Source organism: Bos taurus, chromosome 2 (genome assembly GCF_002263795.3).
Source record: "Bos taurus isolate L1 Dominette 01449 registration number 42190680 breed Hereford chromosome 2, ARS-UCD2.0, whole genome shotgun sequence".
Classification (NCBI taxonomy): domain Eukaryota; kingdom Metazoa; phylum Chordata; class Mammalia; order Artiodactyla; family Bovidae; genus Bos; species Bos taurus.
In genome coordinates this window covers 118,967,115-118,979,271 of record NC_037329.1, presented here as the reverse complement: position 1 = coordinate 118,979,271, position 12,157 = coordinate 118,967,115, and the positions used below count along the sequence as shown (strand labels likewise).

Sequence of the window (12,157 nt, the reverse complement as noted above, 5' to 3'; positions counted from 1 at the left end):
TTAAGCTAACCAGGAATTGACCTTGCCAGCTTCACTACTTCCGGGTGTAACCCCAGGCAAGTCGGGTTCCCATCCCCACCCCGATGGGTCTCCACCTCCCCCTGGGCCTCAGTGAGAAAGTCTTCCCTGGCCTCACCTGTTAGGTCCCTCACAGCCTCATACACAGGCCAGTTGTTCTCATCAATGTATCTCCCTTCACCTATACCATGAAGCCCACTGGACTTAAAAAATTTATTGATTTTTTTATCTTATAGCAAAACAGAAAAAATTAGTAAAAACAGATACAAGGGCAATTAAAATCTCCCACAATGGCACCCACCTGAGAACCATCTTTAGGAACAGCCTTCCAAGAACAGCTACTACAATTTGCTATATAGCTGCTCCCTCCACTCTGACCCCTCCTGTGGCCACTGACATGTTAGGAAGTTAACACAGGTCCTCGGGGCAGTAGCTAGTACATGGAGGAGTCACAAAACAAAGGTGGATGGTTCGATGTCAGCCTGGCTGGCCCCCCTCTGTCATTCCCTCCGCACCCCGAGGTTCATCCGCAGAGCAGCCTGTGTCTGCTCTCCTCTCTTTCACACCTCCAGGAAAAGACTGCAGAAGCTCAATTCAACCCATCACTCAAACTTTCACAAACGGGCACACCATTTTCCCACTGTTTAAGCTTAAATTCATCTTCTGGTTGAAAATGTGGTCTAAAGATGCATTCTCTTAGACATAGCCATCTTGAGATAGTCAAGCAAACGAGGACATAGCTTTCATTACAGAAATGACTTTCCATACAAATTAGAAAAGAAACTGCTGGGAATGAGACAGAAAAAGCATGCATCAGGACATATGAGGCCTACTCCTGAGAATAATATGATAAAAGGGGCAAAAAACTAACGTAATCTCATTTGCAAAAGGTAACGGCTAACATCCTCCTTTAACACACCCCGTGGACCAATCCCCCAGCACAAGGTGAACCTACAGGTCTGCCTGCAGAGTGCTTCAGAAGATAGATGGCAAAGTGGATGTGAAGGTAGAACTCCAGCTTCTGGGCCAGAGAGTCGCCGTCCCGGATGGGCCTGGGGATGTGCTCCTCCCACAGCCTGAAGAACACCTTCTGGTCTCCACTGTCAAACGCAGCAAGGAGATCCCTCTGTGGAGAAGACATCGGAGTGAAGCCTGGTCGGTTACAAGGGATGCCACATCTCCCAACACCCCTGATTCTCACACCCTCCCAATGCCTTGCTGTTTTTCAGTCGCTCATTTGTGTCCGGCTCTCTGTGACCCTGTGAACTGCAGCATGCCAGGCTTCGGTGGCCTTCACTATCTCCCGGAGCTTGCTCAAACTCAGGACCATTGAGTCAGTGATGCCATCCAACCATTTCATCCTAGACACCCATATACTCCATCATTTCAGTGTGAGCAAAACTAAGTCTCCTTTTCAGAGGTGAGGGACAGGAAAAGAGAGATCCGGAAGGCTTCAGACTGCCTTGGCTGACATTCCTGCAGACCGCCCCTGGTTTTCCACTGCTCTGCAACATCAAATCTGAGCATACTGAAGAACAGAGGGCTTCCCGGGTAGCTCAGTTGGTAAAGAATCTGCGTGCAATGCAGGAGACCCTGGTTTGATTCCTGGATCGGGAAGATCCCCTGGAGAAGGGATAGGCTACTCACTCCAGTATACTTGGGCTTTGCTGGTGGCTCAGCTGGTAAAGAATCGCCTGTAAAGTGGGAGACCTGGGTTCAATCCCTGGGTTAGGAAGACCCCTTGGAGAAGGGAAAGGCTAACCACTCCAGTATTCTGGCCGGGAGAATTCCCTGGGCTGTATAGTCCATGGGGTCACAAAGAGTTGTACACAACTGAGCGGCTTTCACTGAAGAACAGATGCAATGGTGAAGGTCTCTGAAATGGAAGGAATCTGCCACCAGCACAAGAATACACTCAGGTTGCCCTTTGGACTTGGTGACCCACCGCCTAAGACTGATGAGAATAGCTCGGACCCAGAGCCCAGCCAGACCTCAGCGGAGCGACCTCATACTTACAGAGAGTCACTGACACCACAGCTGCCAAGATGTGGCGTGCGGCCAGGAGTTCAGCCACGTGGAATGGTCAATCCCAGGCCTGGGAGGTGGGACTGAGCGTCGTCACAGGCTTGCTGTTGCCAGAAGTGTGTCTGGTGGAGAGGGCAGCGCAGAAAGTGACCACAGAGCCCAGCTCCCCCAGAGTGATTGCCTCCAGGTCCAAGAATAGGACGCCTGGGCTGGAGACGGAAGGGGAAACACAGGCCCGGCTCCAGGCTAACCTCGGGGTTGCGCCAGCCTGACAACGTGGGGCAGCGCCCATGGCCCGACTCACCACGTGGTGGCTGAGACAAAGAACTCTAGAGAAAGGAGGTGGCAGTCAGCACATCACCTGTCTCACAGGAGGAGCGATAACTGACCCACCACCAACACCTGCTGTGTGACTTTACAGATTTAGGCAAGGTGGTTCGGCGGTAAAAGAATCTGCTTGCTGATGCAGGAGATACAAGACATGCCAGTTCGATCCCTGGGTCGGGAAGATCCCCTGGAGGAGGAAATGGCAACCTACTCCAGTATTCTTGCCTGGGAAATCCCAAGGGCAGAGGAGCCTGGCGGGCTTCAGTCCATGGGGTCGCAAAGAGCGGGACACTACTGAGTACGCATGCTTGCCTTCAGGACCAAGAGAGCTTCCTGCTGTGTTTTCCTTTTTGTATCAAATGCCCACAATACCCAGACCTCCATTTTGGGCTCAACTGCAGAAACTTTTTTCAGAGTTTTCTGATTTTTTTTTTTTTCCAGATTTTCTGTAGAATCTCCAGTTCCCCCATCCTTCACCACCATTACTTACCACCATTATTGGGTCACTGTTCTTTTATGCTTTTAATAGTTTTACATTTTTTTCTGTAAATTTTTTTTAAGGTAAAATATTCTATTTGTTTATAATCAAGCTTTTTAACATAAGATAGAAACCTACAGAGAACAGGGCTGCTGTGTTTGGTTTTCCTTAAGTCAGAAACATTCTCTGATAAGGAGTCTTCCGACATGACCCCTACAAAAATGTTCTCTGTATCATGTGACCGAGAACAATGGTCTCTGAATATTACCTCACTCAGGAAGGGACTGGCTTACACTGGAAAGAAACTCAGAAGTTTTCAAAATAAGCCCCACAGTGAAATTCTACCTCTTCAAAACTGGCCTCTTTGGGGGGACCTGGCCAGAGGATCCCATGTTCTTGTCACTTCCTAATACAAAGGTGAGAGGGACGTGCTGCTGGGGCCTGGCCCCACCCCAGGCTCAAGTCTGCTGAGCCCTGAGCAATCCCTGCTGACCACCCAGGGGAGGACTCTCCCTCGAGGTCCAGGAACTGTGTACAGACTCTTGAGGGTGTCTTAAAGCCTGGAGTCAAGTGTTTTCTTAACATGGTTTGGCAAAATATGCCTACGCATCACATGGCCCATTTACAGTTTATTCTAGACTCTGCATTTGTAGACCTGGGACCACAAACCTTTGCTGTGCCATGACACTCCCAATTTATAAACCATAGTCTGAACCTGGAAATGGTCCCTGCGTAGGGCACCCGAAGCTGGTGTTCTGTGACAACCTGGAGGGATGGGGTGCAGAGAGAGGTGGGAGGGGTTTTAGGATGGAGGGGACACGCGTATGCCTATTGCTGACTCATAATGATGTATGGCAAAAACCATCACAATATTGTAAAGTAATTATCCTTCAAGAAAAATTTAAAAATAAATAAATTTTTTTAAAATGACCCCTGAATTTAAAATAATATCTACACATAAAGCAATCCGACTTAATGGACATGAATTTGAGCACACTCCAGGAGATAGTGGAGGACAGAAGCGCCTGGTGTGCTGCAGTCCATGGAGTCAGACACAGCTTAGTGATAACAACAAATAGAACAATCCAGTGTGATAACTCATAGGGGTCACAAAAAATATTAACTTCTCTAATGTAAAGTGTGATCTCAGCCACAATTACCAAGATCAGAAAATTACACACCACCAATAATCACCCATACACACAGGTTCTTAAAGAACTGTAATTAAGGAAATTTTGTCTATTGAGGGCCACTGACACTTGGCAAGTATCACTAAGCCACCGCTCCAGGTATTTTTGTTTGGGAAATCTATAAAGGCGGGACATAGCTGTTTACTGAATGGGCAGAAAAGACAGGCTTCTCACAATCACAAAGTTTCAAGACCTTTCAAGTTAAGTAGCCTCTGTTTGCATGTCTAATGATGACCAGACTCTCTTCTCCTGCTCTGAAGTCTACTCTGGGGTTGGGAGGAAGCCTCAGGCTGCCCGGTGCAGCACTGGCAGAGGAGCCCGTGTCTGAAGTGGTGCAGGCTCGGCACCCAGATGCCCAAGGCCTGGAGGGGTGCTGGGCAGGGCACAGCCCCACTCCAACTCCCTGGGCCACTTCAACAGTGTCCCTGCTCGGTGGTACCCATGCCAGGTCATGGGGGAGTCAGGCTGTGGCCTGACCTCCAGCAACTCGGTGGGACTCTCAAACCAAGTCTCTGATTTTTCTTGGAAGTATGTATATTGAAACAAATTTATTAAAATAATCAAATCATGTTTTATGGGTTACCAATGGAAATTCTGATTTGTTTAATACTGACTTAGCCTCACTCCATGTAGTGTTTAGGAAAATGAACAAGAGAGTTATAAGAGGATAAAATTTGTAAATTCCAAAAAATAAAAATATTATCAGGCAAAGCTGAAACAAGCTGCCTCAGGAAATGGTATGTTCTCTTGTCATGGGTTGTACTTGAGATGAACCAATTCCTTACCTAGAACATTTTGAATGGGACGCAGAATCAAATGACTGAAATGAGGACTTTTTGTTTTTGGCCACACACGTGGAATCTTAGTTCCCTGATGAAGGACTGAACCTGTGCCCCTTGTATTGGGGGCACAGAGTCTTAACCACTTGACCACCAGGGAAGTCCTTGAAATGAAGACTTTCAAGGCCTTTTCTGATCCCGCTGCAGCCCAGCGCCAGGGGCTCCCAGCCACCCAGGCCTTCCTTTGACAGGGTGCTGCCCTGTATATGGCTCTTGCCCACTTCGACCTCCCCAAACTAGATGGCAAGCATCCTGAGGGCAGATATTTTGTTTTATTTTGTTCACCATAGTGTCCCCAGTACTTAGAATTAACCTAAACTTCCTCAGGGTGGAGATCACATTTGTCTCTGTTTCTAAGCATTGCGTGGTTTCTTCTTCCTACCAAGAAATATGTATGGAAAAACCTTGTGTTGCCATTCATTTTCTAGGTCAGTCAAGAAAGGATGTGAAATCTCTCCAGAGATTTGAAGATGATATCACCCGTTTATCCATAAACATCGGCACAGTCTAACAAGTTGCTCTGCCCAGGTCCCCAGAAATGATTCCAACATTCTCTAATGGTGACGTATTTTAGAAGTTGGGAGCATCTTGATTACATACGAAAATCAAAAAGTAAAATGTTACCTGGAATTTCAATGATTTGGGGTCCCTTAAAGAGCCACATGTAGATTTAGATAATGGTTTTCCTTTTATTTTGCATTCTTTCAAAAATGTTTTCAAGGTGTCTTCAAATTCAGCAAAATCTAAATACTGTAAAAAAAAAAAAGCATAAATGAGCATACATTTCTCTGTTCTAACATCAACAAAGTGACTGTCTTTAATGTAATTGTATCAGCTCAATATTATCACAAATATATAATGGGATTAATTAACTGTCATCTTTGGAGAAGTAATGTGGGATCAGGAATTTACTTATTGATATACATACTAAAGGCCTAGAAAGACAGTATCATAGAAAATATTCATTTCAGTTCAGTTCAGTCACTCAGTCATGTCTGACTCTTTGCGACCCCATAGACTGCAGCATGCCAGGCCTCCTTGTCCATCTCTAACTCCCAGAACTTGCTCAAACTCAAGTCCATCGAGTCGGTGATGCCGTCTAACCATCTCATCTTCTGTTGTCCCCTTCTCCTCCTGCCTTCAATTTTCCCAGCATCAGGGTTGTTACCAATGAGTCAGTTCTTCGCATCAGGTGGCCAAAGTATTGGAGCTTCAGCTTCAGCATCAGTCCCTCCAATGAATATTTGGGACTGATTTCCTTAAGATTGACTGGTTTGATCTCCTTGCAGTCTAAGGGACTCTCAAAAGTCTTCTCCAACAACACAGTTCAGAAGCATCAATTCTTTGGTGCTCAGCTTTCTTTATGGTCCAACTCTCACATCCATACATGACTACTGGAAAAACCATAGCTTTGACTAGACAGACCTTTGTTGGTAAAGTAATGTCTCTGCTTTTTAATATGCTGTCTAGGTTTGACATAGTTTTTCTTATAAGGAGCAAGAGTCTATTACTTTCATGGCTGCAGGCACCATCTGCAGTGATTTTGGAGCCCAAGAAAATGAAGTCTCTCACTGTTTCCATTGTTTCCCCATCTATTTGCTATGAAGTGATGGGACCAGATGCCATGATCTTAGTTTTTTGAATGTTGAGTTTTAAACCAGCTTTTTCACTCTCCTCTTTCACTTTAATCAAGAGGCTCTTCAATTCCTCTTTGCTTTCTGCCATGAGTGGTGTCATCTGCATATCTGAGGTTATTGATATTTCTCCTGTCAATCTTGATTCCAGCTTGTGCTTCATCCGGCCTGGCATTTGTCACGATGTACTCTGCATATAAGTTAAATAAGTAGAGTGACAATATATAGCCTTAATGTACTCCTTTCCCAATTTGGAACCAGTGCGTTGTTCCATGTCCAGTTCTAATTGTTGCTTCTTGTCCTGCATACAGGTTTCTCAGAGGCAGGTAAGGTGGTCTGGTATTCCCATCTCTTTCAGAATTTTCCACAATTTGTTGTGATCCACACAATCAAAGGCTTTAGCATAATCAGTGAAGCAGAAGCAAATGTTCTGGAATTCTCTTGTTTTTCCTATGATCCAATGGATGTTGGCAATTTGATCTCTGGTTCCTCTGCCTTTTCTAAATCCAGCTTCAACATCTGGAAGTTCTCGGTTCATGTACTGTTGAAGACTAGCTTGAAGGATTTTGAGCATTACTTTACTAGTGTGTGAGATGAGTGCAACTGTGTGGTAGTTTGAACATTCTTTAGCATTGCCTTTCTTTGGGACTGGAATGAAAACTGAGCTTTTCCAGTCCTGTGGCCACTGCTGAGTTTTCCAAATTTGCTGGCATACTGAGTACAGCACTTTCACAGCATCATCTTTTAGGATGTGGAATAGCTCAACTGGCATTCCATCACTTCCACTAGCTTTGTTCGTAGTGATGCTTCCTAAGGCCCACCTGACTTCACACCCCAGGATGTCTGGCTCTAGGTGAGTGATCACACCATCGTGGTTATCTGAGTCATGACGATCTTTTTTGTACAGTTCTTCTGTGTATTCTTGCCACTTCTTTTTAATACCTTCTGCTTCTGTTAGGTCCATACCATTTCTGTCCTTTATTGAGCCCATCTTTGCATGAAATGTTCCCTTGGTATCTCTAATTTTCTTGAAGAGATCTCTAGTCTTTCTCATTCTATTGTTTTCCTCTATTTCTTTGCATTGATCACTTAGGGAAGGCTTTCTTATCTCTCCTTGCTATTTTTTGAAACTCTGCATTCAGATGAGTATATCTTTCCTTTTCTCCTTTGCCTTTCACTTCTCTTCTTTTCTCAGTGATTTGTAAAGCCTCCTCAGACAACCATTTTGCCTTTTTGCATTTCTTCTTCCTGGGGATGGTTTTGATCACCAGCTCCTGTACAATGTCACTAACCTCCATCCATAGTTCTTCAGGCACTCTGTCTATTAGATCTAATACCTTGAATCTATTTGTTGTTTCCACTGTATAATCGTAAGGAATTTGATTTAGGTCACACCTGAATGGGATAGTGGTTTTCCCTACTTTATTCAATTTAAGTCTGAATTTGGCAATAAGGAGTTCATGATCTGAGCCACAGTCAGCCCCCAGTCTTGTTTTTGCTGACTGTATAAAGGTTTTGTTTTGTTTGAGCCCTTCAAGTGGCTCTGGAGGGTATGGGGTTTGATTCTAAATGTGATTTCACCCCTCCTACCATCTTGTTAGGGCTTCTCCTTTGTCCTTGGACATTGGGTATCTTTTTTTGGTGGGACCCAACATTCTCCTGTAGATGGCTGTTCAGTGGTTAGTTTCTCACAGGAGAAGATGAGCATACATCCTTCTATTCTGCCATCTTGTGATCAGAGGAGAAAATGTTCATTTACATAAAATAAATGTGCTTTTAGAAGGAAAATGTGAGTTGTAAGATTCATTATAATTATTCATAGAAAATAAAATGAAAAAAAGAAACAAGAAAAGAATATGTGCAGCAGCCTGAAAAAAGCAAAAGTGATTGGCAGAAGGCTTGATGGCTTTGGGTCTAGTAGGTCACTGGGAATTTGTTACCTGCAACAGGGATTAGAAATAATGCCTGTCCCTAAGAAGAAAGGTAAGTCATTAAACCTGGGAAACACCATCTGTGATCTTCAAGTAGGGCACTAAGGATCACCCTCCGTCTTTAAACATCATGGACAGAAGAGCCTGGCTACAGTCCATGAGGTGGCAAAGAGTCAGACAGGACTGAGCATACACACACACACACACACACATACATACACACACACAGGGTGGCAAAAAGTCAGACGGGACTGAGCGTACATACACACACACACACATACACACACACACACACACACACACACACACACAGAGCTTCATGTTAGTGACACAGACTACTACTGCTGCTCTCCACTTCTCTGCTCATCTCCTCAGTTTGTGGCAGTCACACTTTTCTGTTTCCACCTCCTCTAACTCTGGCTATTTCTCCGGGCCCTGTCCACCACCCTCTGCTGTGACGCCTCTGAAAATTTATTCATGATCACACCAAATTTCAAAGCTGCATCCCTCAGGTGGATGCCTCATTCCTGCTCCATGGTCATGTCTCTCATGTGTGACTAAATGCCTAACGGACACTCAGTCACACTCCAAAACAGCAGCAACCATTGCTTTAGCATCGACTCTATGCCGGTCCCCTGATAAAAGTAGCTATTGTTGTTTAGTCGCTAGGTGGTGTCTGATTCTTTGTGACCCCATGGACTGTAGCCTGCCAGGCTCCTTTGTCCATGGGATTTCCCAGGCAAGAATACTGGAGTGGGTTGTTATTTCCTTTTCAAGGGGATCTTCCCGACCCAGGGACCGAACCCATGTCTCCTGATTGGCAAGTGGATTCTTTACTGCAGAATCACCTGGGAATCCAGCTAAAAGCTGTAGAGAATATCAAAAAGCATAAGGCGTAGGCCTATCCTTCAAAAACTTTCAGTGTGGGGCACATAAAGGTCCATTAATAGGCAACAAGTTAACTAGATGATGACGCAGCCACTCAGTGAAATACTCTACAGTATTCAGAAGTCTGAGGCAGAACATAGGAAGATGTTTATACTGTATGTTGACAGATAAAAGGCAAGCTACAGGGAGAGAAATTCAAGAGGGAGGGGACATCTATGGTTAATTCATGCTGATGTATGACAGAAATCAAACCAATATTGTAAAGCAATTATCAATCAATTAAAAATAAATGAATTTTTTAAAAAGGTAAGCTACAGAACAATGTGCATGGTATCACTACATTTTGTAAAATAAACTATTTAGTCATGTGAATATATTTTGAATATTCAAAGGAAAAAAAGTCTAGAAATGTAATATACTAAACCATTAATAGTGGTCACTACAGGAGCAGAGTAAGAGAATTCACTGTTTACACTTCTATACTGTTTGAATCTTTTACCACGAGCATGTATTGCTTGTATAACTTTCTTTAAAGGAAGTCTAAAAAGCAGCTCTAAGATTTCAGCTTATTATGAACACACTGAAAATTATAAAATGGAAAATAGATAACAGTAATGTAATGATATAAACATTACAAGGCATCATAGAATTTGCTGCATTGTAAAACACAAGCGTCGCAAGTTTTCAAGATCTCTTTCTCTGTGACCTGTGTTTTGTGAAACATACCTCTTTCACTAGTCCAAGTAATTCTGATTCATGAGCCAGAACGTCTACCATATTGAACAGATACTGTTAATTCTCACAGCAAAAATCTCTGCAAGGCAAAAACATAAAACAAAGGCTTTCATTTCAATCATCTGTGAATTAACAAAAGAGAGCTGTAGGGGACTTCCCTGGTGGTACAGTGGATGAGTATCCACCTGCCAATATAGGGGACACAGGTTCCATCTCTGGTCTGGGAAGATTCCACATGCCGCACGGAACAACTAAGCCCACAAGCCACAGCTGCTGAAGCCCACGCACCCTGGACTCCAGAGGCCACAACTACTAAGCCTGAGTGCTGCAACTGCTGAGGCCCGCGTGCCCAGAGCCTGTGCAACAAGAGAAGCCACCAAAATGTGAAGCCTGAGCACCACAACAAAGAGAAGCTCCTGCGTCCTCGACCAGAGAAAAGCCTGCGCAGCAATGAAGACCCAGCAGAACCAAAAATACATAATAATAACTTTTTTAAAAAACAGGTAGCTGTAGTGGGCAGAATAATGGCCCCCAAAGTTGCCTGTGTCTTAATCCCCAGAATGGGTGAATATGTGATGTTGCTTAGAAGGGGGGAATCAAGCTTCTTCCTACCTCAGGGCCTTTGCACATATTGTTCTCTCTGCATGCAACACTTTTCCCCTTTCTTTCTTCACCTGGCTGACCTCTGTGCTTAATAAACATCACTTTGTCAGAGAAGTTCTTCACGACCATCATCTGAATAAGATTCTGTTATGATCATCTCTCAGTGAACATGAGCCATCATTGGGTGTTCTATTACCCTGACATTCTTAAAAAGTACAGAATTTTCTGTACACCTTTATATCATAATAGGCTCACTTACTGAGGACTTATCATAAGCCAGGCAATGTGCAAAATGCTTCACATTTAATTTTCACAATAAACCTGAACAATGAATATGATTTATATTCTTCTTTTACAGATGAGGCAACTGAGGCCCAGGGAGGGTGAAGTGTTCCCTAGAACTCAACTAATAAGTGACAAAGTGGAAATTTAAATCCACACTGATATTAACCACTACAGTATTACCCCAAAGTTTGGACCATCTGAATTAGAATCCCCTGGGATGCTTGTGCAAATGAAAACTCCTAGCATCACTCTGATCTTACTGAACATAATGTCCAGAAACTACTTTAAACAATCTCTCCCGATGACTTTTATGCACGTTCCAAGTTTGAGAACCACAGCTTTACTTTATGCAAAAACTAGAGAAAATTTCTTCAGTCACTTTTGAGGGTTGCAGGGGCAGCTTCGGAATTTCTATATGATAAGGATTTAGGGCCTACGAGCTAGTTGAATAAAGGTAAGACTAAGGCATTTGTCTGGAGGAGGAATTTGCAAGGAATTAGCAAGCATCCTGTTTTTGCTTAGATTGGAACAAATCTGGACTTAACCTAGGTGCCTGGGGAGAGGGGTTGGCTGATGGATAACGGAAGGGATAGATCTAAAAGCCCCAGGCCACCCTCCTGTGCCCCCACTACCCAAATGGACGATCTGGAGCCCCCTTTGTCCGGCTCACTGGAGCAAAGATCGGGGACTACTTGTGGCAAGCAGCTGGCCTGTCCTCGGGATGTCCGAGCAGCCGCCTCAGGCCCGCGCCAGAAAAAAAGTCCAGGATAGCAAGCGAAAAGTCGGGGCATCCGGCTGCGGCTGCTGAGTTGGCGCATCGGGGTCTTCCTCTGGGAAGGGGGCTCAGCAGAGCTGCGGCCCTCGGGCCCATCACTACTCCTCCCCGCCCGGGGACGGCGGGCTCTGAGATCGCCCGGCCCTGTCGGGGCGGGGAGGACGCACTTACCTGCTCCTCCGTAGCGGACGCACGCGCCTACCCGGCCCGGCCTCCACGTCTCCAGCCGTCGCCCCGGCAACCACCGCCGCCAGCCTGGCACCACGTGGAGCAGAGCAGCCAATCATGGGGCGTGACCTGTGCGGAGCATCCTGGGAGGAAAGGCGGAGCCTGGGAGGCTACGCTCCGAAGTTTACAGGCGTCGGAAGTGAAGTTGGAACTCGCGGAGCGGTGACGGCTGCGGATGTCGCGCTGCAGAGCCAAGTTACC

The 12,157-nt window shown here is 45.1% G+C and overlaps 1 protein-coding gene across 6 annotated transcripts in view; it reads right to left on the bottom strand.

Annotated features, from left to right (window-relative positions):
- ARMC9 (armadillo repeat containing 9) overlaps positions 1 to 11,956 on the bottom strand; it is a 178,833-nt gene extending 166,877 nt beyond the window's left edge. For 3 of the 6 annotated variants that reach the window (XM_005202962.4, XM_015459574.3, XM_059875635.1), the window contains exons 1-4: positions 11,900 to 11,956; positions 10,057 to 10,144; positions 5,502 to 5,627; positions 974 to 1,144 (exon numbers count right to left, since the gene is read on the bottom strand). In XM_005202962.4, the coding sequence (XP_005203019.1) occupies positions 974 to 1,144; positions 5,502 to 5,627; positions 10,057 to 10,107 (348 nt within the window). In that variant the 5' untranslated portion in view covers positions 10,108 to 10,144; positions 11,900 to 11,956. Of the gene's footprint in view, positions 1 to 973; positions 1,145 to 5,501; positions 5,628 to 10,056; positions 10,145 to 11,585 lie in introns of all 6 variants that reach the window. The other 3 variants (XM_005202963.5, XM_005202964.5, NM_001046418.2) reach the window with 3 other exon arrangements.
- Between the last annotated feature and the right edge of the window lie 201 nt (positions 11,957 to 12,157).